The sequence below is a fragment of the Cynara cardunculus genome, assembly GCF_001531365.2.
Source record: "Cynara cardunculus var. scolymus isolate 2C chromosome LG 2, CcrdV1, whole genome shotgun sequence".
Lineage (NCBI taxonomy): Eukaryota > Viridiplantae > Streptophyta > Magnoliopsida > Asterales > Asteraceae > Cynara > Cynara cardunculus.
Genome location: NC_037529.1, coordinates 14,004,601 through 14,032,469, shown reverse-complemented (window position 1 = coordinate 14,032,469; position 27,869 = coordinate 14,004,601). Strand labels below are relative to the sequence as shown.

Sequence of the window (27,869 nt, the reverse complement as noted above, 5' to 3'; positions counted from 1 at the left end):
GCTGCACTTTGATTGTCTTAAAGATCATCCAGAGTATTTGATTGATATCAAAATTGAATTCACAGTTCCTAACATCTACGGAGAAACATTAAACATTACAAAATATCTTACCAGAAACTCAATCGGTTTACGACATTTGTAGGCGTAACTATTTTGTCGGCCCTGAGTTGTTTTAATTCGTTCTCATATCTGATCTATCTTTTTAGAAGTTATTTGAACGATCTCTGGACCAGCCAACTGCTTCTTCCTCATTTCATTCTAACACAACAATGTTCTGCATTTTCGATCGCACAAAACCTCATACGATGCCGCTTGGATGCTGGAATGGTAAATGTTGTTGTAAGCAAATTCGATCTGACAAATGATTTTCCCAAGATCCCTCGAAGTCAATAATACAAGCTCTTAGCATGTCTTCAAGGGTCTGAATCGTTCATTCACTTTTCCCATTTGTTTGAGAGTGATGCGTCGTACTTAATCTGATATGAGATCCCATAGCTCTTTGGAAACTCTCCCAAAACATAGAGGTAAATTTGTTGTCCCTATCTGAGATGATTGACAAAGGAACACCATGACGAGTTACAATTTCTTCAATGTAAATCTTTGCAAGCCTTTCTAACGGATAATTGTCCTTAATTTTTAGAAAGTGCACAGATTTAGTTAGACAATCCACAATAACTCATAAGGCATCATTCCTCTTTGGAGTTCGTGGTAATTTCAAGATGAAATCCATTGTGATATGATCCCACTTCCACACAGGAATTTACAGAGACTGTAAATTTCCATACGGTCGTTGATGCTCAATTTTTACTCGCAGATACGTCAAACATCGTTCCATATATTTGCAATATCCTTTTCAATCATGGACACCAATAAAATGGTTTTAGTACCAGGATGAATCGAGTATCGTGATCTGTGACTATCGTCTAAAATTAGTTCACGGTTATTTCCGAAACATGGTATCCAAATTCTGCCTTGTAAACACAAAATCCCTTTGCCATTCTTTGTCAGGGTTGAAATTATTCCACCAATTCTTTCGACCTTGAAATTTTCTTCTTTGACATATTCACCTTGACATCTTAGAATTACATTAAAAATATCAAGGATTAAGTCTGTTCTCAACACAATGGCTTTAGTTGTTCCACTCTTTTCCTTTCGACTAAGCGCGTCAGCCACTGTGTTTTTCTTTCCAGGGTGATGAAGGATTTCACAATCATAGTCATTCACCAATTCAATTCACCGTCTTTGCCGCATATTTAGTTCCTTCTAATTAAACAAATGTTGAAGGCTTTTATGATCAGTGAAAATCTGACATTAGGTTCCTAAAAAATAATTCCTTCAGATCTTTAATGCAAAAATAACAGCCGCAAGCTCCATGTCACGAGTCGGGTACTGTTTCTCATGATCTTTTAACTGTATGGAAGCGTAAACAATAACTTTCCCTCTCCACATCAATAGACACCCCAATCCCAATTTTGAAGTATCACTGTATACCACAAAATCTTCAGACCCATCTGGTAATGACGATATTGGAGCATTGCATAGACGGTCTTTCAACAACTGGAAGGCTTTATCCTAGTCTTTTTCCCATTAATACTTAACACTTTTTCTTGTTAGCTTGGTTAAAGGTGCAGTAATACGTGAGAAATCTTGTATAAATTTCCGATAGTACCCCGCCAGACTTAAGAAACTACGAATCTCAGTGGGGATTTTTGGTACTTCTCATTTCTCAATAGCTTCGATCTTTGTAGGATCCACTTTTAACCCTGCCTCAGAAACCACATGACCCAAGAACTGGACTTCTCTCAACCAAACTCAAACTTGGACAATTTGGCATACAATTTCTCTTTTTTCAGAAGTTCGAGAATTAAACAAAGATGCTCGACATGCTCCGTTTCAGATTTTGAGTATATAATAATATCGTCGATGAATACAATAACAACTTTATCAAGATATTCATTACATACTCGGTTCATTATATCCATAAACGCCACTATAGCATTTGTTAGACCGAACGACATGACCAAAAACTCATGATGTCCGTATTTGGTTCGGAATGCTATTTTGGCAATAGCTTCGCCTCTAATTTTCAACTGATGATATCATGCCCATAAATCAATCTTGGAGAAATAACTTGCTTCAACAAGTTTATTAAACAAATCATTAATTCTTGGTAAAGGATACTTATTCTTTATTGACACCTTATTCATTTCCCGATAATTAATGCATATTCTCATTGTCCCATTTTTCTTTTTAACAAACAACACCGAAGCACCCCAAGGAGAAGCACTTGGTCTGATGAAACCCTTATCAAGCAATTCTTTTAATTGGGTCATTAATTTTTTTTAAACTTAGAAGGTGCAAGACTATATGGAGGTTTAGCTACTGGTGTTGCCCCAGGCGTCAAATCAATTCTGAATTCTACAGATTGATCAGGTGGTAAACTAGCCAGATCTTCTAGACACACCTCAGAATAATCACACACAACATGAATAGACTCTTGTTTACTTTTTTCTTTCTTTGAATCGACCACATAAGCTAGAAAACCTTGACACCCTTTCTGAAAACATTTTCTGCCTTTCATGACAGATATCAGGCTATTATGATGATCCCATCGATCACCGTAAATCAAAATCGGTCTTTTCCCCGGTAAATCAATACTGATCATCTTTTTGTTGGACACAATATTGGCCCGATTTTCTACTACGACATCAAACTCTTTCATGGGTATTGGAAATAGATGAATTGGTAACCCACACTCCTCAATTTCAATTTGACAATTATCAAAAACACGGTTAACAGATACTTGACTATTATTAGCAGTATCAACTACTAAAGTATGGTCAAGAGGCATAGAATTCACATATAGACACCCCGCAAATAAAGGTGACACAAATGAATAATTAGCACCATAATCAAATAACACCTTGGTATATACAGAGTTGATAAGAAAGATATATGTTACCAGGAGGTTTCCTCTACCTCTCCTTTTGTCATCTGAAAAGATCGGCCCTCTGCCCTATCCGACTCACCTCTTCAGATGTTGACTCCCCCACGCATACTCAGAGTATTTCCACCTAAAGTCAATCTTGGAGCTTTTAGTTGAGGACAATCTGGCTTGATATGGTCGGGGGTATATTTTTAAATGATTTAAGCATAATAACAAATCTAACCCCTCAACTTATCACCACTTTTCAAATACAATCTCGAGCTTTATAACCAATTAACTGGTTATCACACTATTTTATTTCTGCAATCTACTTGTGTTACAAGATGAGTTTTTACTTTATAAGCATCATTTGGTATGCTTTTATTATGAAACTTGTATGGTTTTGAATTAAGTGTTTTTGGAAATGATTATTTGTTATATGTTAGCATAAATTTGGTGATATGTTATTATCAACTGATTGGAATAAGAGAGGCATAAATATGAGAGGTGTATATTGGGATAAGAGTGACATAACTAGGAGAGGTGTATATTGGGATAAGAATGATTAGGAGAGGTATATAATGGGATAAGGGTGGCATAATCAATTTTTTGAAAATTATGATCTTTCGATCATGGGTTATTGTTATTGCATTCTTTATGATGTGATGTGATTGATTTTGTTGCATGTGTCTGATTCGATGAAATTGGGTTGGATTCAAAGTTTAATTTTTATCGTATCCTTGAGGTGCGACAAAGAGGAGTTATTGCATTTCAATTATGCAAGGAGTTATGGTTATCGCACCCTTGAGATGTGAAAAGTTTGTTTATCGCATCCTTGTGATGCAACAGGTGTGTTTATCGCATCCATATGGTATGAAAAGTTTGGGTTATCGCATATGTATGATGCGACAAAAAAAAGGTTATCGCATAAATGAGATGCGACAAGTTTGTTTATTGCATCCCTGTGATGCGACAAGTGTGTTTATCGCATCCATATGGTGCGACAAGTTTGGGTTATCGCATATGTATGATGCGACAAAAAGGGGTTAACGCATCAATGAGATTCGGCAAGTTTGGTATATCTTGTATTAATGTAATAAAATATGTTATTATGTTGTTTAAAAAAATGAAATAGGGTTGTCTCATCTATATGATGCGACATATGAATGTTTGTTTTAAGATTTAGCTTTCCAAAAGTGTTTTGGTGATTTTCACCCTGTAATAGCAATCAAAGGGATTACTCACTAGACCTTATGGTCTAACCCTCATTTTGTTTTAAAAAATGTGCATTATAGGTCGGACACATGTGGAAGGTAAAGAGAAGGGAAAGATGTGAAGGGATTTGTTATCGGTTTACATATCTGGATTTTTGGGAAGTTGATTATGTACATGATTTGTGAAATTGTGTTAGTCAATTCGTGTAATTATGTGAGAAAAAAGTTTGTAGCTACTTTGTATGTAGTCATATGAGTACATTTAGGACCAATGTGTATATTTGTATTTCATGTTATATGGAATATATGTGAATTTTATGCAAAGCACAACAAAATCACAATGGAAGAAGATCTTAGTCTATTAGGGTGTCCTCCTGAAACACAATCTCATGTTATATGATTCATGAGGCATGCACTTTCATGAGACAACATACTCACATGTTATAATGTTCATGAGACATACAATCTTTGGTTCTTGAGACAACACGGTCTCATGTCATATGACTTATACATCAAATATCATTAGGCCATCATAACCTCATGTCATATGGGTTGAATTATGTGAGCTATGGCAAATCACTAAACATCTTTTGGCCTTAATATTGTGTTCATGCATCTTTCAATGTCAAACATTAACATATATCAACTTACTTCAAGCCTTTCCATGTACATAATATATAATAATATGAACTATTAGAATGCATAGAAAACCTTCGTATGAAACATGCAAATTTATTATATGAAACTCACATGTGAAGCACACGGTTATAGTTTAGGTCGTAAAGTCGTCGATCTGGCTACAAATCCTGAACAATTAAGCAAAGGAACCCCTAATGCTTTCCAAGTCGATTGATTGGATTGGTTACTAGGTTAGCCTCATACTTTGGACTTGATGCATTACATTTAAATTTTCATTATTAAGAAAACTCTATCGTCAAATGAGTACTTATTTGTATTATTTATCTGTTAGAATATTCTTAATATGTTGCTAAACATGCTTAAGTATAAAAATACACAGGACGGTAACATTTAACCCTAAAATGAAAAGTATATAATTATTTGTAACATCTCAAAAATTTCGAATGCCCCAAATAAAATCGGAAATCGCTACGTCTTACACTAACAAAAAACTATATGTTCAAAAAGGTATTAATAATCTACTCTTACAATTTCGTCATAACTTAATAATATCAAAGCTACAATGTCCTATCTTGATTTACACTTACACTTATTAATATATATATATATATATATATATATATTTACTCTACGACAACGACCTAAAGAATGAGCCAGTGATCTGACAAGAACTAGGACAACATGAGACAAAAAAGGCATTTTGGTGGAACAAAATGAGACAAAAATGAGAAATAAACTAAAATATTACTAATTAACCTTCATTTAATATATAACCTTAATATGATATTTGTTTTAGTGGTCAACACTGCAAGTTGCAGTTGCCATCACCACCAATAGCCACCATCGCCACCTCCACTTCATCCCCCACTTTTACAGCCACCATTGACCATCGACCACCACCATCTATCACCACCTCCACAGCTACGATCATCCACCAACCACCACCATTCATCACCACTACCACTGTTCGCCATCTCCACCTTCTCTTCTACTACAACAACCTCCTCCACCACCTCCACAACAATCGTCGTCCACCGACCACCAACGTCCATTGCCACCACCACTACAACCATTGGCCACTTCCATCTTCTCCTCTACTAAAACATCCTCTACCACCTCCACAACCATCTTTGATCACCCGACGAACACCGTTCATGCCCACCACCATGGGCCACCTCACCTCTACCATAACCACCAATCGACTACCACTACCACTACTTACCACCACCATCGGCTGACACTACCACCGTTAGCCATCACTATCGGCTACCACTACCATTATCTATTGTATTCATGTCTTCCACAACTACCATCGTCCATCTCCACCACCATTAGTATCGTCAGCCACCACCACCACTGCCCACCATCACACCTACCTCCCCCACATAGGCCATAACTACCTCTTCCACCACTGTTGACTGCCACTACCACCACTGTCCACCATCTTCATATCCTACACAACCACCATCGTTCACTAATTACCAATGCTTCTACCTCCACAATCATTGTTGTTACAACAATCTTCATCGTGCCTTAACCAATTGATAAGGATCTTCCAAACTGAAAAAAACATAATTTCTCCTTTATATAAATCGGGATTTTTAAACTACCATCAATTATATAAATTTTCATTTAAATTTGGTACTATTTTATATCTATATATGAAAATTGTGTAAAAAATGTTTATAAATTAAACTATTTACTTTATTTGTGTTAATTATAACTATTATATGATATTTAAAATTTTAAAATAAGTTTGGGGGCAACTTGTCTAGTTCAGTTCTTTCCAGTCCTAGTCGTACTAAATACTAGACAGACACTACCCAATCCTGTCTAGTCCTATCCTCTTGTCTTGTCTAGTCATGTCTAGTCATGTTTAGTCATGTCCAGTCCTGTCTAGTCTTTTTTAGTTGTCTCCAATCATGTATGCATACCATATGCTACCTCAATGGCATGTCCTAGTTCAGGACCAAAAGTGATGCCATCTAGCCTTGCCTGAGTGGTAGAAACAGTATCATCACTACGATCGGCACATGGAACATCACGACTAGCAACACTACTATTGCTCCTACCTCCGCTTACTCCTCGATGGAACGACTAATGCTACCATGGCAGAACTATGTCATCTTGTTAAAAGTAAAACAGATGCAAGAAAATGATTAATAAACAAACCACACACATTTAAAAACTACATCAATATCAACCATATTCTCCTAAATATACATGTGTTATAACAAGCCATCAAATAACATAAGAACTATTCATCAGAAGAATGATCAGATAACATAAGTAAATATATGTTATCTCCGTCCATACTATCATCTATGTCTTTTAACTCTTCTTTCTCGTCGCTAGAATCGTTAGATATACTCTCTCCGTCATTAATTCTGAGTTCAATAAATTCCCCTACTATGACATGCCGAACTTGTTCGATATCCTCGTATATACATGTCGATGTTGTACATACCTAGGTTACCGACAAATTACGATAGATGTAGGAAATCATCATTTAAAATTAATTGGAAATTGAAAATTTGAATGTTTGTCAGTAATTCCCATTAACTACTGACAGATTATCTACGAATTAGTTATAATTGTGTTTTGCGTTTTTCAAAGCCATGTCTTCCATGCCCGTAGACTTGTTGGTTATTTGATACCTTACCCACATATATGAATTCAAAGCAATTGCTAAAAAAAATAGAAATTAATAAAAAACCGGTTAATCGATGAGTCGTTAGCAATTATCGAAATCTTTTTATGTCAAGAATTTTCGTTGCTAAAAAACTCATTCTAGTAGAATTGGAGCTTATGTTTTCATATTGCTGATCATTACATTCAAACGCTAGTGTAGAGTGGGTTAATTTTAAAACTGTTTGGTAAATGTAGGGTTTATTGAATTCATGGTTTTATTCAAGATTCACATCATTAATATTTAAGCAACATTACAAAATACACATATTGACTCTAGCATAAATAGGCATGCATCCGGTTAAAGCATTGCAAAAATAATATCTAAAAATCTTTTTCTCCAATATACATGAAAACTTTTCAATCATTCTCGACTTTGTAAGCTGTGCATAGTGGTTGTGATCTATCTTACACGACCCATTTTTTTTTTAAGATCTTACGATAAACATTTTTTTATCCTGGTTGTGATCTAATTTGTCATGATCTTACAATAAAATCTAATAATTCGGCAAACACACTTATTTGCTCTTGCGGTGTATAGTTTGACAAACTCAATTTTGCTCTTATAACAAATTTCTATACGGACCACGCAATCCATTAGTGTACCACCGTATCAATATGAGATTGATAGAAGTCTATTTATTTATCAAACGTAAAACTCTAAGTTATTACATTACGCAACGAAAATTTCACTTGATCACAAACTAAGACTCAATTCAATCATGTGGTTCATTCCATTTTAATTATCATTATGATTGTACTTTATGAAAATTAAACCAATAAAATAAAATAAAAAATGAATTCATAGGTCATTCATATATATTACAAACCATAATATACATGATGTATATATATGTATAAACATAAACAAACAAAAATGCATATGATCAAATGTTGAGAGATGGTTAGAGGGCATGTGAAGGGAGAGAAAGAGGACAAAGAGGAAGGTTTGTGTTCCTTGGCATGAGCCATAATAATGTGTCTCAAGAAGAATGTGAAGATAGATGAATAAAAATGAATAAAAATGTTAATAGCACTGTTTCATCAATTTTAAGATAATTTAAGAATTTCTTATAAATATGATTTTTTTTATTAACTTGGATATTCAACCCGTTATGTGAGCCGGTTAATCCCAGAACGACCACCTGCTTTGCAGATAGCCCGAAGTCACCGCATTTGACCCTTCTTGGCCATAAGGAGATTTTTATTACTCCTTGAATTTGAACCTGAGACCTCCTGGTACTTTTGAGTTTTGGAGTCAAGTTCAAACCAATCAGGCACCACCCTTGTGGTTATAAATATAAAAATTCAAATTATTATTAAATAAATTATTAAAAACGTGGGTTGGGTTCACATGAGACCAAGAGTTTTTCGTGAGACCTGTAAGACCAATTTATGTTCATTGATCAACTTTATAAGCTAATGATCTAATGGTCTAAAGTTGCACGGTGACAATGTCTGTGATTATTGAGAAGTCTCGTGGCAATTTTGTGATTATGAATGTTTAGATTTTAGATCTAATCCAATGGTCGAGAATTGGTCTTACGGGTCTCACAAAAAACCTTTAATCTCACATAATCCCAAGTTTTAAAAACATTTCAATAAACAAACTACAAGCTCTTCATTATAGACGTAGTTCTTGTTCTATCTCAAACATGGAAAAGCCAAAAATCGAGAAGACAATTATACGAATAGAATTTGGAAAACAAGAACCAAGAAGAATGTGAAAATACAATATAATATAATAAAAAGAGAATAAAACAGGGAGTGGCATACGTAAAAGACAAGCAGCCTCCGACAAAGATTTTAGCAGTACGGACCAGACATCCCATATTCCTTAGCCACCCCTCTCTCTCTCTCTCTAGAATAATCATGTTATTCTCTCTCTAGATTTAAGGGTTCATTTGTTTGGTAGCTCAATTATAAAACCCTAAATTATAGTTAAATGCTATCAAAGGAATGTATGCCATTTAATAGTATGCTAGGGAATAATTTCAATAGTATAATATTTAACCACTTGGATTTTATACGATTTCATAATGTTTTGAGAGATCTATAGGTCAATTTGTTTAAAGACTATTATACCCTTGCCAATGAAACAGACCTTGGGTGTTTTTCACATTTCGATTGATGAAATAATCTTTTAATGATTGTGGTATCATATTTTTGGCTCATTAAATTCATGGGATTTGCATATATCGCCACAAAAGTTCGAACGTAATAAGCTATTTAGTGAAGACCGAATATGGCTACAACAAAATTCAATAACATCAAAAAAAAAAAAAAGCTTCAGAGAAGACGATATGTATTTTTGGTGATTATAGACTTCAAAGATAACTCTCGAAGGGCTTGAATAAAGAATGTATGAGTATCATTTAAAACAGATCGTATATTATTAAATAATATATCGTAAATACGAAAAGTAAAACTTTATTACTTGAACATAAATATTTTGAAAGATTCAAGACTAACTATTAATACAATATGATATATTGTTAACTTGTTGAGACAATTTCTAAATATTCCAGGCTAATTAATATTTTAAGAAAATTAGATCAATTTTATGATGGATTTTGACGGTTTTTGCAAAATAAAAAATAAGTAAATAATCTGTCAAATCCGTCAAAATCTGTCAAAAAAGTTCGAAATAAATTTTATTTTTTTAATCCAATGACGGATTTGTGCGGAAGTCAACAAAATTGGGATATCACATAATAGTTTCTTTTTAATAAAAATAACCTACTTAATTATTTGTTATTTTCTTTACAAATTAGTATTTAAACTCATGCATTTTAAAATTATTATCAACTTAGTATTTAAACTCAAAAGTATTTATTATACATCGATATCACATCGAAATAAGTTAATAAATTGTTTTTATAATCAATCCTAAACACTCCCTTAGTCCACAAAGTTATTTAAGCTTATTCTTATCATTATTAAAAGACAGTTTAAATATTTTAATTAATTATATATAAGTCAACATGCATGCGTTTTTATAACAAAATATCAAAAATTATTAATAAACAAATGATATATAGTTAACATATATATATATTAAAATTCAATATCATGTATATATACATATTAATGAACAAGCTTTTTTAAATAAGTTATCAAAGAAGAGAAATAATAAATGTAAAAATTTATTACAATTTTGATGACATTTCTGAAATTTGGATTTTTTTGGATGTAAATCCATTTATACCCCCAAGAAAGAAAACTACAAATTTTTTGGTAATTGTAACATTCCCTGGCTACCTGGTTAGGGTTGGAGATCTCCAAACCCTAGAATTTGACCTAATTTTGTAATGAGTGTTGTATTCATTCTCTGTACATTTGGATAATTTAATTGCTCTTCTGTTTATGCGATAAAACTAATATCCTCCACATGCCCATCAGGAATGTAATCAGACTAACGGTTACAAGAAACTACAAGAAGACAGGTTAAAATTACAGTCATCAAACACGCCCCTATCGACAAACTTTTCATGAACCACATGCTTCATGCATAACTTGCTTGAATATATCCAAAAATTAATATTTAAGATGATTTTTTTTATCAAGTTTATGTAATACAGTATATCATATAGGGAAGACAAATTGCATGAAAAAATAACGTACTTTAACTTGATTACTATTTTGGAGAACATAATTCGAAAACTGATAAACATTTTATAGATTTTTATGTAAATAGAATATCAGATAAATATTTTATAGATGCTTATGTAAATAGGAATGTTAGATAACATTTAATCTGATAACTGGTTTTCTAGTAGTGATTGCATCTTTTAAAACACATAACATATTTGATGGCTACATAAATATAATACATGTTCTAACAAGTGATAAATTAGTGCCAACTAAATCTTATGTAGTTATATATTGCTCTTGAGTTCATGATGCCCAAATCTAGATTTATTTCTTAATTAATTAAAATGATTACAAATTAATTAGTAGCTCAATTAGGTTTGTAAAGATATAAATGCAAAAAATTAGATGAAATGTTACAAAGCACCATGTAATCATTAACTTCATACGAGGAAAACAAAAGGAGTAAAAAATTCCATAATTATTTTTAAAAATAATTTAGTTCATGAGAGCATCTCTAACAGATTCTTTAAAGTAAAAGAAATTGAGAGTTTGGATATATTTTGTTTCAGTAGATTTTTAAAACATTATTTAAAATAGAGAAAGCATGAGAGAACATGAAATTCATTAAATTTGTGAAACTTCCCAAAAATGAATACCATGAGACAGAAACAATTTTTTATTATATTACTATCAATAATGAACCTTGATTTTATTGAGAGAAATATTATTATACATGTAAAAAACATTTTAATAATTTAATTTAATTTTTTAATTTTTAAAATAGTCAAGAAACGATAAGAATTATATAAATAAAATGGAGTGGACTGAGTGAAGTGAGATCGATCTCATCGACTAATTACTCATATATATGAATTCCTACGAGGTTTCATAACTTGCCGATTGTATTTTCTTTTTGTCTTTCAATGATTTATATATGAATATTTATTTATTTATATATATATATATATATATATATATACACATGTATATAAATGCAGACAAATTCACACAAACTCTTTTTGGGTTTGATCATATATATTTATTTTAATCTTTTTGAATTAATTATCAAATTTTGTGTATGTCAGATACACAGATTTATAATCCGTTTTGATTATATGATAAAATAGTTTCTGAACAAAAATAGTTTTATTCAATGTTACTCATATTATAGACTAGTGAAATAGTTTTTACAAGTCACAACTAATTAAATGATGTTACGATGAATGTCGTATTCTATATCATCGGCTTCGCAGTCAATCATCTATGGTTACTTAACGAAGTGATTTTCGTTAAAGTTGTAAACATTTCTTCGAGATAAAGGGAAAAAGTATAGTCACTTATCTTTTTCATCAAAAATAAAAATATATAATATATAAACTACTCAACTACGTTTTAATACTAGGATTCATGGTAAAAGGGAAAAGTATATCATCACCAATATGTGTTTTCAATTGGAAATTAAGAAATATATTAAATTACTCAGACTTCAATTCGTTCTAAAACAAGGAGAGCTCTTTTCAATATTTAAATTAATACTCTAAAGATATATTTTTAGAAATTATTACTCATGAGTAAACACGTGTATTTAAGAAATAATTTTCATATGGTATTTGAACAAATGACTTTTAATTTAGGAATATATATATATATATATATATATATATACTATTAAGTTTTTTACATGTTTTTGACATAGATGAAATAATTATTATAACAATAATATATATATATATATATATAGAGAGAGAGAGAGAGAGAGAGGTGAGTTATTATGCAACCATTTACATTTATACAACTAATACAACTCAATCTTAACCGTCTATTTAATTTGATAAATATATGATTTCATAAAAGTTTTGATTGTTTCTTAATATAAAGTATTGATCATAATTAATAAACTGTAGTCATCTTTCATATATATTCAAATCATAATAAATGAGTTTTTATTATTTTCATAAATATCTCAATTAATTGGGTTGCATTTGTTATACAAATATGATGAGTTCCATTTGAAACGTCCTATATATATTAAGAAAAAGTTATTTAATCTTTATGTAATTAAGAAAAATAAAATCCAGTGTTTATATTTCTATATAAAATCAAGAGGGTATTCCTTTGAAATTAAATCTCAACCTATTGGATGTTTACTTTTGATCCACCTTTAAAAAAGTTCGTACTCTGAATCTAGATTAGATTTTTCTTCAAGAAGACAAAACATATTATCATGAACTGTTTAATTCGTCTCATAATTAGCATTGTTTTTGTAGTTTGAAACTTCAAAGCCGGTATTTTTCAAATTCAAATTTAAATCCACATTTTTTGGGCATAAATTGTTTTTAATTACGTTTAATTAACATTTTATGTAACAAATCACTTAAATTTCATCTACAATTACTTAATACATATATTTTGAATTTGACATTAGAAAATGTTAATGTATTCTACATCATTTATCATATTTTGATCATAAATACATATAAATTAATTATAGGTAATAAAAATTTATATGAATATGTTTTGACAACAACATCAAAAGGTTCCAACATAATAATAATGATGATGGATATTGTAAATAAATGCATGTACGGAAAATACATACAACAAAGAGTAATCATCTAACACTTGAAATAATAAACTTTAATTTTAAAAGGGAGATAATATTTATTTATATCTAAATACAAGCACCTTTTACCATTCCCTCTTTCTTGGTTAACTTTTTGCCCTAACTTATCTTTAATTATGAAGATCTCCTCGAGCTTTGCCTTGCCAAAGCAATGGCTGAGTTGTTTAAGTTAAGTATTGGAAAGACTTGACTATTATTTACCATCCCTTCTTGATAAAAAGTCCAACGAAACACGAGTCATAAAAAGTTATCTAGTAATATTATGGTTAGCTAACGTTTTGACGTGATATCGGAGACTTGGAACAACACTGTTTTTGAGTGAACTTCTTTTGTCAGTGTTGTGTATATGTATAAATGTACGGTTTTTTTATGCATTATAATTGGTTCCATGAGTACTTTCGTTTCGTGTGTATTAATGCGCATAACGAGAAGGATTTTGAGTTGAATTCTTGACTTAATGACCTGATTAAGATGGACAGGAGTTTGCCATCAATTAAAGCATATATATATATATGAGATAAACTTAGTTAACGCACTCTAGAGTTATCATAGAAGGGGTTAAGTTCAATTATTATTACCAGTACCATTTTATTTAGTTCTTTTTTTTATTAACCTGGATATTCAACCCGCTATGTAAACCGAATAATCTCAGGGCGACCACCTGCTTTGCAGATAGCCCAGAGTCACCGCATTTGAACCTACGTGGCCACAAGGGGATTTTTATTCCTCCTTGGATTTGAACCCGGGACCTCCTGGTTCTTTTGATCTTTGGAGCCAAGCTCAAACCAATCAGACACCATCCCTATATTTTTTTATTTTTTTTATTTAATTTAAGTGAAATAGAATTGGCACCAACTTTTTTCCTGCAGCCCTACTTTGATGATAAAGCAAAAGCAAAGAGAAAAGTAAAAACATTTAAAACAAAAAAAGAAAGAAAGAAAAGAGAAAGCTAATAAAGAAAGGAGAGAATACAAAGACAAAAAAAGGTTCTTAATACCCCATCATTCAAAAATACACTCCTCTCTCTCTCTCTCTCTCTCTCTCTCTCTCTCTCTCTCTCTCTACTTAATCAAGTCTTGGAAGACCTCCCAAAGTTTCTACAAAGACAGGGGTGTTAGCTTGGGGGAGATTCAAGAAAAAGCCAAATTGAAAGAGAGGGAGAGAGAATATTAAAGCAAGAAGGGAAAGCTAATCTTTTGTATGTTTGTTTCTTTTGAGAGGGGAAATGAATAGAGGAAATGTGTTGCAAAGTTCACCGGTGCAACAAATGCTGGCCGGCGGCCCGAACAGCTGGTGGAGCATGATGGGCAGCAGCAGACCTTCTCCACCACCACCTCCTCCTCAGTCTCCTTTCTTTGCCACCTCGGCACAACCCCACTTCTTTCCTCATCAATATGCACCAGCGCCACCACCTTCACTATCTCCATGGCATGATAATCAAGATTTTCCAGATTCATTAAGCCAATTACTCATGTAAACCAATCTCTCGTCTTTCTATCTCTCTCTCTCTCTCTATATATATATATATATATATATGATATTGTAGTTTATGACTGATGATCTCGAAATAAATATAATCGTGTCTGAAACAAGTTAGGGTACATGGGTTTCTCCATAAGTTCCTCTCAGTATGCATATTTCAAATCTTCTGGTTCGTTATGCACAACATAAATACTGATCAGCCAACAGACATGCATAGATTGACTAACTAATACACCGATCTTTGTATATAATTTAATAGGGGTGGATTGGTGGGTGAAGATGATAAATCAGCTTTGAGCCATATGCAACAAGTCAAGAAATTGGAGAATTGGGAAGAGCAGCTACTACATCATCATCATCATCAGCAGCAGCAGCAGCAGCAGCATCACAGCTCTCCAAATGTTAATTCCATGGTAGAATCTGCAGTGAAGCAAGAAAATTCACTTAATTATGGATCATCTTATGGCCATGGCAACGCTGATTTTCATGGTGTAAAATCAAACAATTGGTCTAATCCAATGATCCCAGTTTCTTCTCCCAATTCTTGTATCTCAAGTTTAAGCAACAATATGCTTGATTTCTCTACCACCATTAGTAACAAGGCAGATGGGAGACATCCTCCACCGGATCGCTCATCTGAGGTAACTCTCTCTTTCTGATACAAAAGAGAAGAGTCTAAGATATGATACTAGCTTCAAGATTTAGATAAAAGTATTCTTGCGCTAATACAAGATTAGTTTGGAATTCCCGTACCCTTTTTTCTGGATGGTCACATGTATCTTTTCGAGCCTCGATTGGTGTTCATTTATTGTCCAAGTACTACTATAAACATTTAATTGGTACAAGACTAATAAATCAGTTCTTGGAAACAAATGATTCACACAAAATTTACCTGGAAGTACATGAACTTGTGTAATTTGATCGCTTACTTCTTTTTTTGTTTCCAATTTATGAAGTGCAACAGCACTGCTACTGGTGGGGCATCCAAGAAGGCTAAAATTCAACCTTCTTCAAACCAATCTACCTTCAAGGTAATTTATCTCAGCTCAGATCTCTCTCTCTCTCTCTCTCTCTCTCTCTCTCTTTCTTGGTTCCACATACACACAAACACAAAGAGAGGAAAACCCAAACACAGGGAAGACGTACTTTTTGGAAGATAACTGTTGTCCTTCTTGATTGTCCATTTCTTCAGGCCATGATGATTCTTTACTTCATCTATTCTTATATCCACACAAAGAGGAGATAAATAGTATTAAAAATTAAATATATAAAGAGTTGTCTATAGCAATCATTGCAAAAATACAACTTCTCCTTTTGATTTTTCTTCTTGTTTGTGATGTCAAAAACAGGTGCGGAAAGAAAAATTAGGGGACAGAATAACAGCACTTCATCAGCTTGTTTCTCCATTTGGAAAGGTAGAGGATGCTCTAAACTGTTCATATAATTAGTAAAGATGAATTAACATGATGATTAGCTCAATTGGATCTGATAATCAAGAAAGCATCCATCATGTAATGGAAGATTGATTCCAGAGGGCAAGATAAAGATGAAACTAGAGGATGACATGACACAATTCTTTTTTAATTTCACCAGGAAAATAATTGATGGTCATGTCAAGTGAAAATAAATCACAATAATTACATCAAATTCTTTCCATACAAAGTATTTTATTGCAAAATAGTGAAAAGAAACTGCTAAAATAACCATTGAGAGTCTTCTTTGCTTGTTTCATAATTCATTCTTCCTTGCATGGTCTGCACTTTTATGGGCCACAGAAGAAAAGAACTACTACACTAATAAGATTACTGATGTGATGATGATAGAAATATACATATCTTCTCTATGAACCCTCGTTTATCGACACTATTAACGTTTTGTGTATACCCTTTTTTAAAAGGTAAATAGTGTTGAGGTTTTTGATTGCCCACAAAATTAGAAAAGGAGAGTTTGAGATTTTTGCATTTGAAATAATTTACATCCTTTTTTCATTTGTAAACAATATGAAACAACCAAAATAAAGGTTACAAGTAAAAGCTTTAACAAACAAATTTTTTTTTTTTTTAAAACGTAAATAGCCGACAAACAATTTTTTGTCTCGTTTAAATGTGAGTCGAAGAAAGATTTCTATCTCATTTACACTTTCTTTGATAACATGAATAGCAAAAACTAAGGTGCCGTTTACCAATCACTTACGCGGGTAAGCGCTTACCAAGTCAATTTAATTTACCGGATGAATATGACAAACACTAAGAATCTTACCTGGTAAGTGAAGATAAACACTCTTACCATGGTTAGCGCTTACCGGGATAAAATCTTGCCAGATAAATAAGCAATAGTGTTGAATTTTTCGGGTAAGTGTTTAGATAAACGGCCCCTAAGTAATAGGAATGTTGCTAAATTTTAGGGAAAAAAACATTGTTATGCATAAAAAATTAATTTTTTATATTTCAAGCTCTTTTTGCAACAATTTTTTTAAAAAGAAGTTCATATATATTTTACAAAACTTTCTTCTTTTCAGCTAATTTTTTTTCTTGAACTCCTTTGGATAAGAGAGAAACTGTATGTTTTTTTCTCAAATACCATGATCGTTACGGTTTCGACCTTCTATTATCTCGTCATATCTACATAATCGGTTATTTTCAGTACATTTAAAGATTTTAGTTACGAATCCAATCTTCGATATTCATTAGTGATCTATAAGCAGGTTGTAAATGAACGAAAATAAGTAATTTTAGATCTATATAAAAGAGAACTTAATATTAATTACCATTTTAATTTCTTTGTTGCAGACTGACACAGCTTCTGTGCTGTTAGAAGCTATTGGTTACATAAGATTCCTTCAGAGTCAAATTGAGGTGATGCTACTTCCCTTTCTTCTCTTCTTCTTCTTCTTTAATTTTATCTTTCACAAACTACCATGAGGTACAGTCATGCCACAAACAAACACAAACAGTAGCAAAAAGCTCCACTTCCTTAAATATATTCCATCAACAATATTTTGCTTTTTTATATTGTTATATAACTATGCTATGCATCCCTTTATTCCCATATATTTAAACCCTTTCTATTTCTGCTACATTGTATTCACTTCATGAAAAACTATTCGGGGAACCACAAGGGTGGTGCTTTATTAGTTTGAGCTTGACTCCAAAGGTCAAACAGGAGATCATGGGTTCAAATCCAAGAAAGAATAAAAATCCCCTTGTGGTCACGGAGGTTCAAATGCGGTGACTCCGGGCTATCTGCAAAGCAGGTGGTTGCCCTGGGATTAGTCGGCTCGCATAGCGGGTTTGATGTCCAGGTTAATGAAAAAAAATATTCCTATGTCCAAAGAGTATGAAGGTATTTTCATTTTGCTAAGATTCAAGTGTATAGATTTTAGTTTAAACACAAACTTTTTAAACTAGTTTTTCATGATAAACGATCGTCGTTTATGAAAATGCAAGAAAAAACTAGCATCTTTTCACTGAAAAAAGTCAATGTTACCGTTTAAATTTCATAGTTTGGTCAAATTGTTCATTCTTATGCATCTTAATTAGTGTTTTTGTATTTAAAGAGAATGATTGTTAGTTTATAGAAAACTAATTTAATTTAAAATAAAATGTAGACTCGAATTATATCATTATGATGTAATAGTTTATTTACGCCTTTAAATGTTGTAGGCCCTCAGCTTACCATACCTGGGTAGTGGATCTGGAAACATGAGACATCCTCAACACTCTGTAAGTAAACCATACTTTGCACACGATCTTATATTAGAGGTGTTTCAAATACAACATGTGTCATTCGTACAACTCAATCTGAACCGTTCATCTACTTATCTTGCTTAGTAAATATGATTCTTTCATAATATAAAGTGTTGATCAAATTAATAAACTATAATTATTTTTTATAAATATTCAAATCATAATAAATGAACCCTTATTATTTTTATAACTATTTCAATTGATTTGACTGTATGAGTTGTATAAATGATATAGTTTGTACGTATAATACATCACCTCATCTCATATATATATATATACCTATACATACGTGCCTACTTATTATGTGGATGCAAATTAAATATAAACCGAATATATTTTGTTTTGATTTCTGTTTTTGGAAACATATTTTCCAATGATATATTTAAGGGCTAATAACAAACTTTACAAAAAAAAAAACCCGATTTAGGGTTGACTATATAAATTATACGCTACATATATACAATGAATAATGCTTAAATTATATATATATATATATATATATATCTCCATGCATGTGGACTGATCAATGCATCGTAGCAACGTTTGTATATCAGGAAACATTATTGAAATTGTATGATAATTTTCCAAATACCTGTACCCTTGGTGTATGTGTGTATATATATATATATATATAGAGAGAGAGAGAGAGAGAGAGAGAGACTCATTTAAGAGAGAACTGATTAGTTTGTGGTAACTGTAAGATCCAATCTCAACCACAAATCAACGGATAAATTAGGAAATTAATAATTATGGTAATTTGAGTTAAAATTATAATTAGAGAGCTTTTTAGGTATTTTAAAAAAAATTCTTTCTCCTCTCTCCTCTCACATCTCTCCGGCCTTCGGTGAACATTAATCCGGTGGGTACCAAGTAATCACAAAGATACACAATGTGATACCCATTGTAATATATAATGTGATACTCATTGTGATACCGATTTCATCGGAGGCCGGAGATTGGAGGTCGGAGAGATGAGAGAGGAGAGAGGAGTTTTTAAAAAATACCTAATATGCCCTCTAATTATAATTTTAACTCAAACTAGCATACTTATTAATTTTCTAATTTATCTGTTAATTTGTAATTGAGATTGGACCTCACAGTTACCACAAATTAATCAGTTATCATCTGATTAGGCTCCTCCCTCTCTCTCTATATATATATATATATATATATATATATATTTTGTGTTCATCTTCCCAAAGCAAGAAATAATAGTCGCAGCACCTTCTCTCCCTCTGCCGCAATGCATGTGTGTTCACATATGAGCATGTGGGGAAGTTGTAAAGATGAATCTTATTAAATCCTCTTTTAATTATTCAGCTATTTTTTTATATTTAGGTTCAACAAGGAGAGAGAAATTGTTTATTTCCTGAAGACCCTGGTCAGGTATATTAATTAATTCCAACCTTTATACTCTGCATAAAATTAACTTTTTCATTCACTTTCATTTCACCAAAAAGTTGACCCATTATCGTGATCAAGTTCTTAATTACCGCTAATCTTGTGTCTTAATCAGCTTCTGAACGATAGCTGCATGAAGTTAAAAGGATCTGTTCTTGACCAGGTACTTCTTTAATTCTAGCTTTAGGGTCAAATTAATCCATGATGAATATTAATTGTCTTTTATTTTCAAGATTAAACATGGTTCTTCTGATACTCGGTTTACGACTTGATTAACGTAGGATTCTCATGAAGAACCAAAGATTAAGGATTTGAGGAGTAGAGGATTGTGTCTAGTTCCAGTTTCATGCACAATGCAAGTAGGGAGTGACAACGGAGCAGATTATTGGGCTCCTGCGCTAAATGGAGGGTTCCGATGAACGGATCAAAGGTTTAGGTCTAACTAAATTTCACGGGGCCAGCGTACGTTGAATTGAAGAAGATCGATCGATCAAGAGATGAGATAATATCATGAGCAGTCACTCTGCTTAAAATATTTCCAAGGCTGATTGCTCATGATGCTATGCATGTTCTTGGTGACTAAAAAAACAAAACTTATGGTTAAGGATTTGGATTATCAATAGTCTTCAACTATCTAGCTAATTAAATTTTATGCACTTATCGTTTTCTTTCCACTTCTTTGAATATGTTCATCAGCTAGTACGTACGTATCATGTAGAATTTCAAGTACTATATGACATTCTAGCATGGTTAAGCAAACATTTATTAATTATGCTTATGTTAGTTAATATATATATATATATATATATATCATGTGTAACTTCTAATAAACCTTAACAAACCAATTACATTGCAATTACGCGGAAAAGGGATAGTGGCATCATCTAGAACGTCTTGACCATCGTATGTGTAAGGATTGATTTTAGACAAAAAGGAGAATCCTTACATCAATATTACTTTTTTAATTAATCTTTACGTAGAAGACTTACGTGTGTATATATATATATATATATATGCACACATGAACTACATCATCACATGTTTCTTTTATCAATTGGTTGTATGTTCAAGCATAGTTATGCACGAGTACTCCGTGTACTATATGCGTTTTAAATATATTTAAAAACTTATGTGATGTTCTTTTAGGGTTTATGATGATCAATATTTGGTGTTTTATAATTTATGTAAGGGTAAATTGGTCAAACCACTTTTTATTGGTAACTTAACTATGGTCGATTTCTCTTCTGTTTCCCTTTTATAGTATGTTAACGAAGGTGATCTTCCGTATTGGTTTTAACTTTTTAAGGATTTTTCGTCTAAATTGAACTTTAATATTTCATTAAGCATTGAGAAAGACCTTTCACATCCTTCATGTACGTATGAAAGATTTCTAATTGAACATGTACATGGCATGTTTTTTTAATCTTTACGAGCTTATTTTCCATTTTTTAAAAGCCAAAATAATATGGTAAATCCACTCAAATGTTAACATGTAAATTTCATGACCTACTTTAAAACCAGCAAATGCAACTTTTTAACATGGATTTTTTAGTTTTACATACGAAATCATTACACGACCATTTTCTCATAGTAAATCAAAATTTGTGTGGGCTGAATGAATAATTTGCATATACAAACTGATGAAAGCATTTTACACATATAATTATGGAGCCATGTTCCTTTTTTCAAAGAAGACAGCATCTCAGACAATGATACTAAACTGGAAAAAAGTAATACATGAAAACACCTAAAAGCAAGACCAGTCGACCATATTGGGACAATCCCCAAAGCCGACGTGGAGAGCAATTTCTTGACACCAAAAATAAAAGGGTTTAGTACTTCCCTTTCTTACAGTTGGTGTCTATTTGCCATCTTAAGATTACTTATTTAGATTTGTTAGAAAAAGGATTTTATTCACGGATTATACTCTAACCAACTATTATAATTATTGCAAAATCAAATTTTCAATTGAATATATACCAAAAATCATAAACAAAGTTATGAAATATATCGTATTAACAATGAGTTAAAAGTTGTAATCGTTGAGGGAACGTAAAATATATATGAAAATGATTATTAGAAATGCGAACTAATTAATTTTGAAAAAACAGAACTTCTATGTTTACAGAAATTAGATTCGACCCATGCACTTCAACCATAAAGCATCGATAAACTTCATCTTTCCATAAAAACAAACCCAGTCGCGATCAGATCATAGATAATCAACGTTGACCTACTACAAGAAAAATGACTTTCGGAGTAGATTTTGTTTTGTACTTAAAAGTCTAAAATACTTCTTTAAAGGTTTTAGTGAAACTTTTCAATTCCGTAAAAAAATTCCCTATATAAGGGTAACTAAATGTTTTAGGGAGGGTTTTCAAAAGGTATGTTTATGTCAATGTTTAGAGACTTTTTTGGTCTTTAGATACGCTTTGGAAGCTTCTCTAAATGCAGGTTGGTTTTTCTTAAAAAACTTTCTCTAAAAGTATGTATTAGTGATGTTTTTCAAACATTAATCACAATTTATAAACATTACAAAAAGGTACTTTTAGAGAAAGTTTTTGAAAAAACAAAAACCTTCTTTAAGGTTGTGTTTGATACATGGGACAAGACATGACAAGACGGGATAAAACTCATTGTCTCGTGTTTGTTGCGACATGAAACAAGATAAGAACTCATTGTTCAATGTTTGTCCTAGCATAGGACATGGACAAGAATTGGGACAGCATAGGAAAAAAAATTTCTTGTTCCACCAAAATAGGTGGAGCAAGATGGAACAAAGATGAGACAAGAACTAAAATATTACTAATCTAGTATTGTTTGATATATATATATATATATATAGGCATAGGATCGTGTGAGAAGGGAGGTTATAGTAAGAAGCGTGTAATGAGATTTAAACTCGTGATCATTTTTAATCTCATACTCACCCATGAATTGCGTTTTAGAAGGGAATTGATCTGGTGCATCTCGGTGCACCTCATTAGTGTTGACATTTAATTAGGATTGACCCAAGGGGGGAGATCTCTTTTTACGCTTCTCATCATGATTTTCCTTCTCACCAAAACCCAACCCAATATATATACCCTTAAATGATATTTATTTTAATGTTCACCACTACTAGTCACGGCCGCAACCGCCACTACCACTGTCGGCCACCTCTATCTCATCTTCCACTACAACAACCTCCACTACCTCCACAACTACCTTATTCCCCGACCACCATCGTCTATTACTACCACCATTCCACCGTCAGTCGCCTCTACCTCCTTCACCACCTCTACAACCACTATCTACCACCGACAACCCCACTGCCCATCTTCACCACCACTAGTACCTTCGGTGACCACCACCTCAACCTCCACCATAACCACCACCACCAAATTGGCTACTACTACCATCGCCCACCACAACCACTACCTCCACCATATCGGCCATAACTACCTCCTCCATTACTGTCGACGCCACTACCACCACTCTCACGTCCACCAACCACTATTGTCTCTACCTCCACAACCACCTTCAGCTATCAACCACTACCACTCATCGCTACCACCATTAGTATATCGGCCACCACCATCATCTCCACCTCTACCAAAACCACCATAACTATCATCAGCTACCACTACCACCATCGCTACCCCTACCACTGTCTACTATCACCACTACCTCCACCACATCGGCCAAACTACCTCCTCCATCACTGTCGACCGCCACCACCACCACTATCTACTATCCTTACATCCTCTACAACTACCGTCGTCCACCAACTACCATTGCCTCTACCTCCACAACCACCTTCAGCAACCAACCACCACCTCCTATTGCCACAATGACTAAACCTTGACCACCACTATCTCCACCTCCACCTGTATCATAACTATCACTACTATTTTCGGCTACCACTACCACTACCTACCACTACCATCATTGGCTACCACTACCATTATACCGCTACCTTCACTACATCTGTCACAACTACCTCATCCACCACTATCGACCACCACCACCACTATCTACAATATTCACGTCCTCCATAACCACCATCATCTACCAACCATCATTGCCTCTACTTCTACAACCACTGTTGTTGTAATAATCTCCACCATGCCTCCACCAATTGATTAGGATCTACAAAACCATATAAAAAATAGCTTTTCCTTTGAATGAATCAGGTTTTTTCGAACTACCATCAATTATATCAGTTTTTCATTCAAAATTTGGTACTATTATATATGTACTTATTTAACTATTTACATATATAAATTTAGTGTAAAAATGTTTATAACTAAATTATTTAAAATATTTGTTTTATTTATGTCATTTATAACTATTATATGATATATAAAATCATCAGATGACTTTTAAGGGCAACTTGTCTAGTTCTGTAATATCCAGTCTTAGTCATACTCGTACCAACAACTTTTGCAACTCTTGCAAGTGCTCTAGTTCTATAACATTGCCAACAACACAAAGATCATTATATGTAATGCAAAAAAGGAATCAAAGAAACCCGAAAATTGTACATACCCAAGTGGATTCATACAAACAAGGATGATATTGGTTGGGACTTTAATCAGCAAAATAAGTATTTACATTTTCTGATCATCATTTTAGAGCACAAGTTTTGAACAAAATAATTCCCATGTTGATCTTTCATCAAATCTCTGATGTAGTCTACCACTTCAGACAAAACCATTTACACATTTTCTATTGTTGGTCTTTCAAACATGGCCTGTAGTATTCTACAACCATTATGGTTCTTAACCAGAGCATAAATCCTTCCCTTAAATTCTTTCAAAGATCATGAACTCAAAAATTGATGGTTTGGATTTTGAAATCTACTTAACACAAAGCAACTCACTCTCAGACTTATGAAATTTTTCAATGAAGTCCTCAGTCTCGGTATTTTTTTCTCCCAGAAGAGCTCCTCTCAGTTTGCAGTTCACTTCTAACCTCTGAAAGTTTATTAAACAGATCTTTATTAACTTTACTCCATGTTTTCAATTCGTCATCATACTCTTTTCTGACAGACCTCATAGTTTTCTCAAGCTTTTCAATCTTATGCATGAAGTCCTTTTCAACTTGTTCCATAGATTTTTTATGTTCCTTCCGTAAATTGGTAGCAAGTTCCTCATTAGTATGATCTTCATAAAACATGTTGATATATTTATCTGTATAGTCCTTTAAGCTTTTCTCCAACTCTGGAATCTTATTTGTCAGCTCTCTATTCTCCTTCTCTAGATATACTGCCATTTCAGAAATCAAGATTGATCACAAGAATCTAATGCGATGAAATCAGTCAAAGAAATCAAAATCAAATAAGCTCAAAAAATTCTCAGAAACGCTCAAAAATTGTTGAGAAATCAGAAAATCAGCAAAAACAGCTAAAAACCAGTAGAAACAGTCTAAAACTATTGAAAACAGTCATAAACAGTTAAAACTGATAAGAAACAGTTTACGTGACACAAAACGATTCATCTCAAAACAGTTCAAAAACAGATCAAACAGTTCAAATCAGATAAAATCAGTTAAGACCTCAAAAAAAATAATCCAAAAATTAAAAAAATCTAGAAAATATTTGTAAAAAAAATATCAAAATCTGATATGGGCCACACAATTGAATAGGGTAAATAAATAGGCTTGAAGAAAGACAAATCAGATGAGCTTGAAAGCCCAAGATAAAACAGCCCAAACAAAAACCTTAAGAAAATGGCTAAAACAAGTTGGGCTTGATAACAAACAAAACAAATGGGCTTAGTATTAAAAAAACCAAGAATGAAATAAGCCTAATCCAATAGATCAAGATCAACATAAAATTTGTCTAACCCAAAACTTTATTGACTTAGAAAGGACAAAATTCAATAAACCATGATGCAACCAAGATTGAATACAGTCGACTTTGCAAGATGCGAATAAGACTGAAATCAATTAAGGAAATTTGCGATGAACCTTAAATCTGAGTGAGCCTATATGCGAGGAAGACAGTATCTGGGTAAGACTCACAACCAAGTCTTGATCGATGATAAAATCTGGATAAGGGTATACTGGAATACAGTCAAGGCAGTGACCGAGGACTTCAAGTCTTGATCGAGAAAATCTTTAAACCGGACACAGGTTTGGGCGATGATGGCTAAATTGGCTAAGGTATTGACCGATGAACTAGAAGCTCTGTTAGACCTATGTACGATATACCTTGAATACGGTAGACCTTGTGAACGATTAACACTATATCTAATGAGGTATTTTAGTATCTGGGCGAGTCTTTTGAGCGATGTAGAGATGAATCTGAATAGGCTATTGTCCTAGGATGCCTAAATCGCCTAAGCTTTTGCTCGATTTGAACTTCCCAAGACTTGAATACGGGTAAGGGATTGTCCGATGAAGATAAAAAAAAGCAGTCCCCTGTAACAGCTAAGTAGAACTCTAGTGAATCTATTGAGCAATAAACAACCTAGTAAGAGTGAAATGTTGGCCGATGTATACCAAATCCGTTACTGAGTTGTAGGACAAAACCACCTAACCTTAAACCCGCCTAACCTTGAACGATTTATCTTGAATCCGGACAAGGCTGTGTCCTGATTACAAGATTGGAAAAGAAATAACCAAGTCTTAAACCGGGTGAGCCTTTGGTCAATAAAGATGAAATCCGGATGATTTGGAATGCGATCGAAGACCTAATACGACAGCCTTATGTGCGACTTAGCTTTAAAATCTTAGTCTATGATTTGAGGAAAAATCGATCAAAAAGATATGCAATTTATATGAAATCGAACAATGAAGTGTGCGATTTAGAAGAGGCTCGACAGTGATGGGAGTTGAATCTGCTTGGACCGAAGAAGCCTTGAACCCGGCTGTGCGATGAATGTGTGCGATGAACCTCAACTTCGGATGAAGTTCTATCCGGATTACAGGTTAGAAAACAGCGTACTTGAACCCTTGTACTTGAGCGATGAACAGATGGAACTTGGATAAAGCTGCTGACCGATTTACATGAAGAACCTGTGCGATGTATGAAGAACATGTGCGATGTAGATGAAATGAAGATCAAATCTGGAGGGCTGTTGTGCAAGGGTAAAACAATGAGCTCTAATCCGGTTGGGCTCAAATATGGGCTAGATTTACACTAAAAAAATAAAAACACTAAAACAACAAAAATATTTACAAAAAATGGATCAAAACACTGACTATTTAAAAAAAATTAAGAACACAACTTTTTCAAAACCAAAAATTTCACCAAAACTTGAAAATCAAAGACCAAAACGCAAATCTTTGTGTATAACAAAGATTGACGAAGTGATTACGAACAGCTTGATCACAAAATTAACACAAAGATTTAAAACAATCTGGATCAAACTCTCAAAAAAAATAATAACAAAAGATGAACACAAGATGAACACAGAAAATTCCTTAAAAAATCAAATTCGTTGATTTCTTCTCTTGATTTCTTGCATATCCAGCTCTGATACCAATTGAAAGTCCTCTATGATCAATTTTCAAGTAAACATCAAAGAATCCATGGCAGAATCAAATATATCATTCAAGAACATTGAGAG

General features: G+C 33.0%; 1 protein-coding gene across 1 annotated transcript; it reads left to right on the top strand.

The window, feature by feature from the left end:
• The first annotated feature begins 14,768 nt into the window (after window positions 1-14,768).
• On the top strand, window positions 14,769-21,026 carry LOC112507624 (transcription factor bHLH68-like). The gene is made up of 9 exons (XM_025112272.1): window positions 14,769-15,157; window positions 15,426-15,807; window positions 16,123-16,197; window positions 16,516-16,581; window positions 17,956-18,021; window positions 18,829-18,888; window positions 20,251-20,298; window positions 20,429-20,476; window positions 20,595-21,026. The coding sequence occupies exons 1-9, from the start codon at window positions 14,910-14,912 to the stop codon at window positions 20,730-20,732; spliced, it is 1,131 nt and encodes a 376-aa protein (XP_024968040.1). The 5' UTR covers window positions 14,769-14,909; the 3' UTR covers window positions 20,733-21,026.
• Window positions 21,027-27,869: the final 6,843 nt, after the last annotated feature.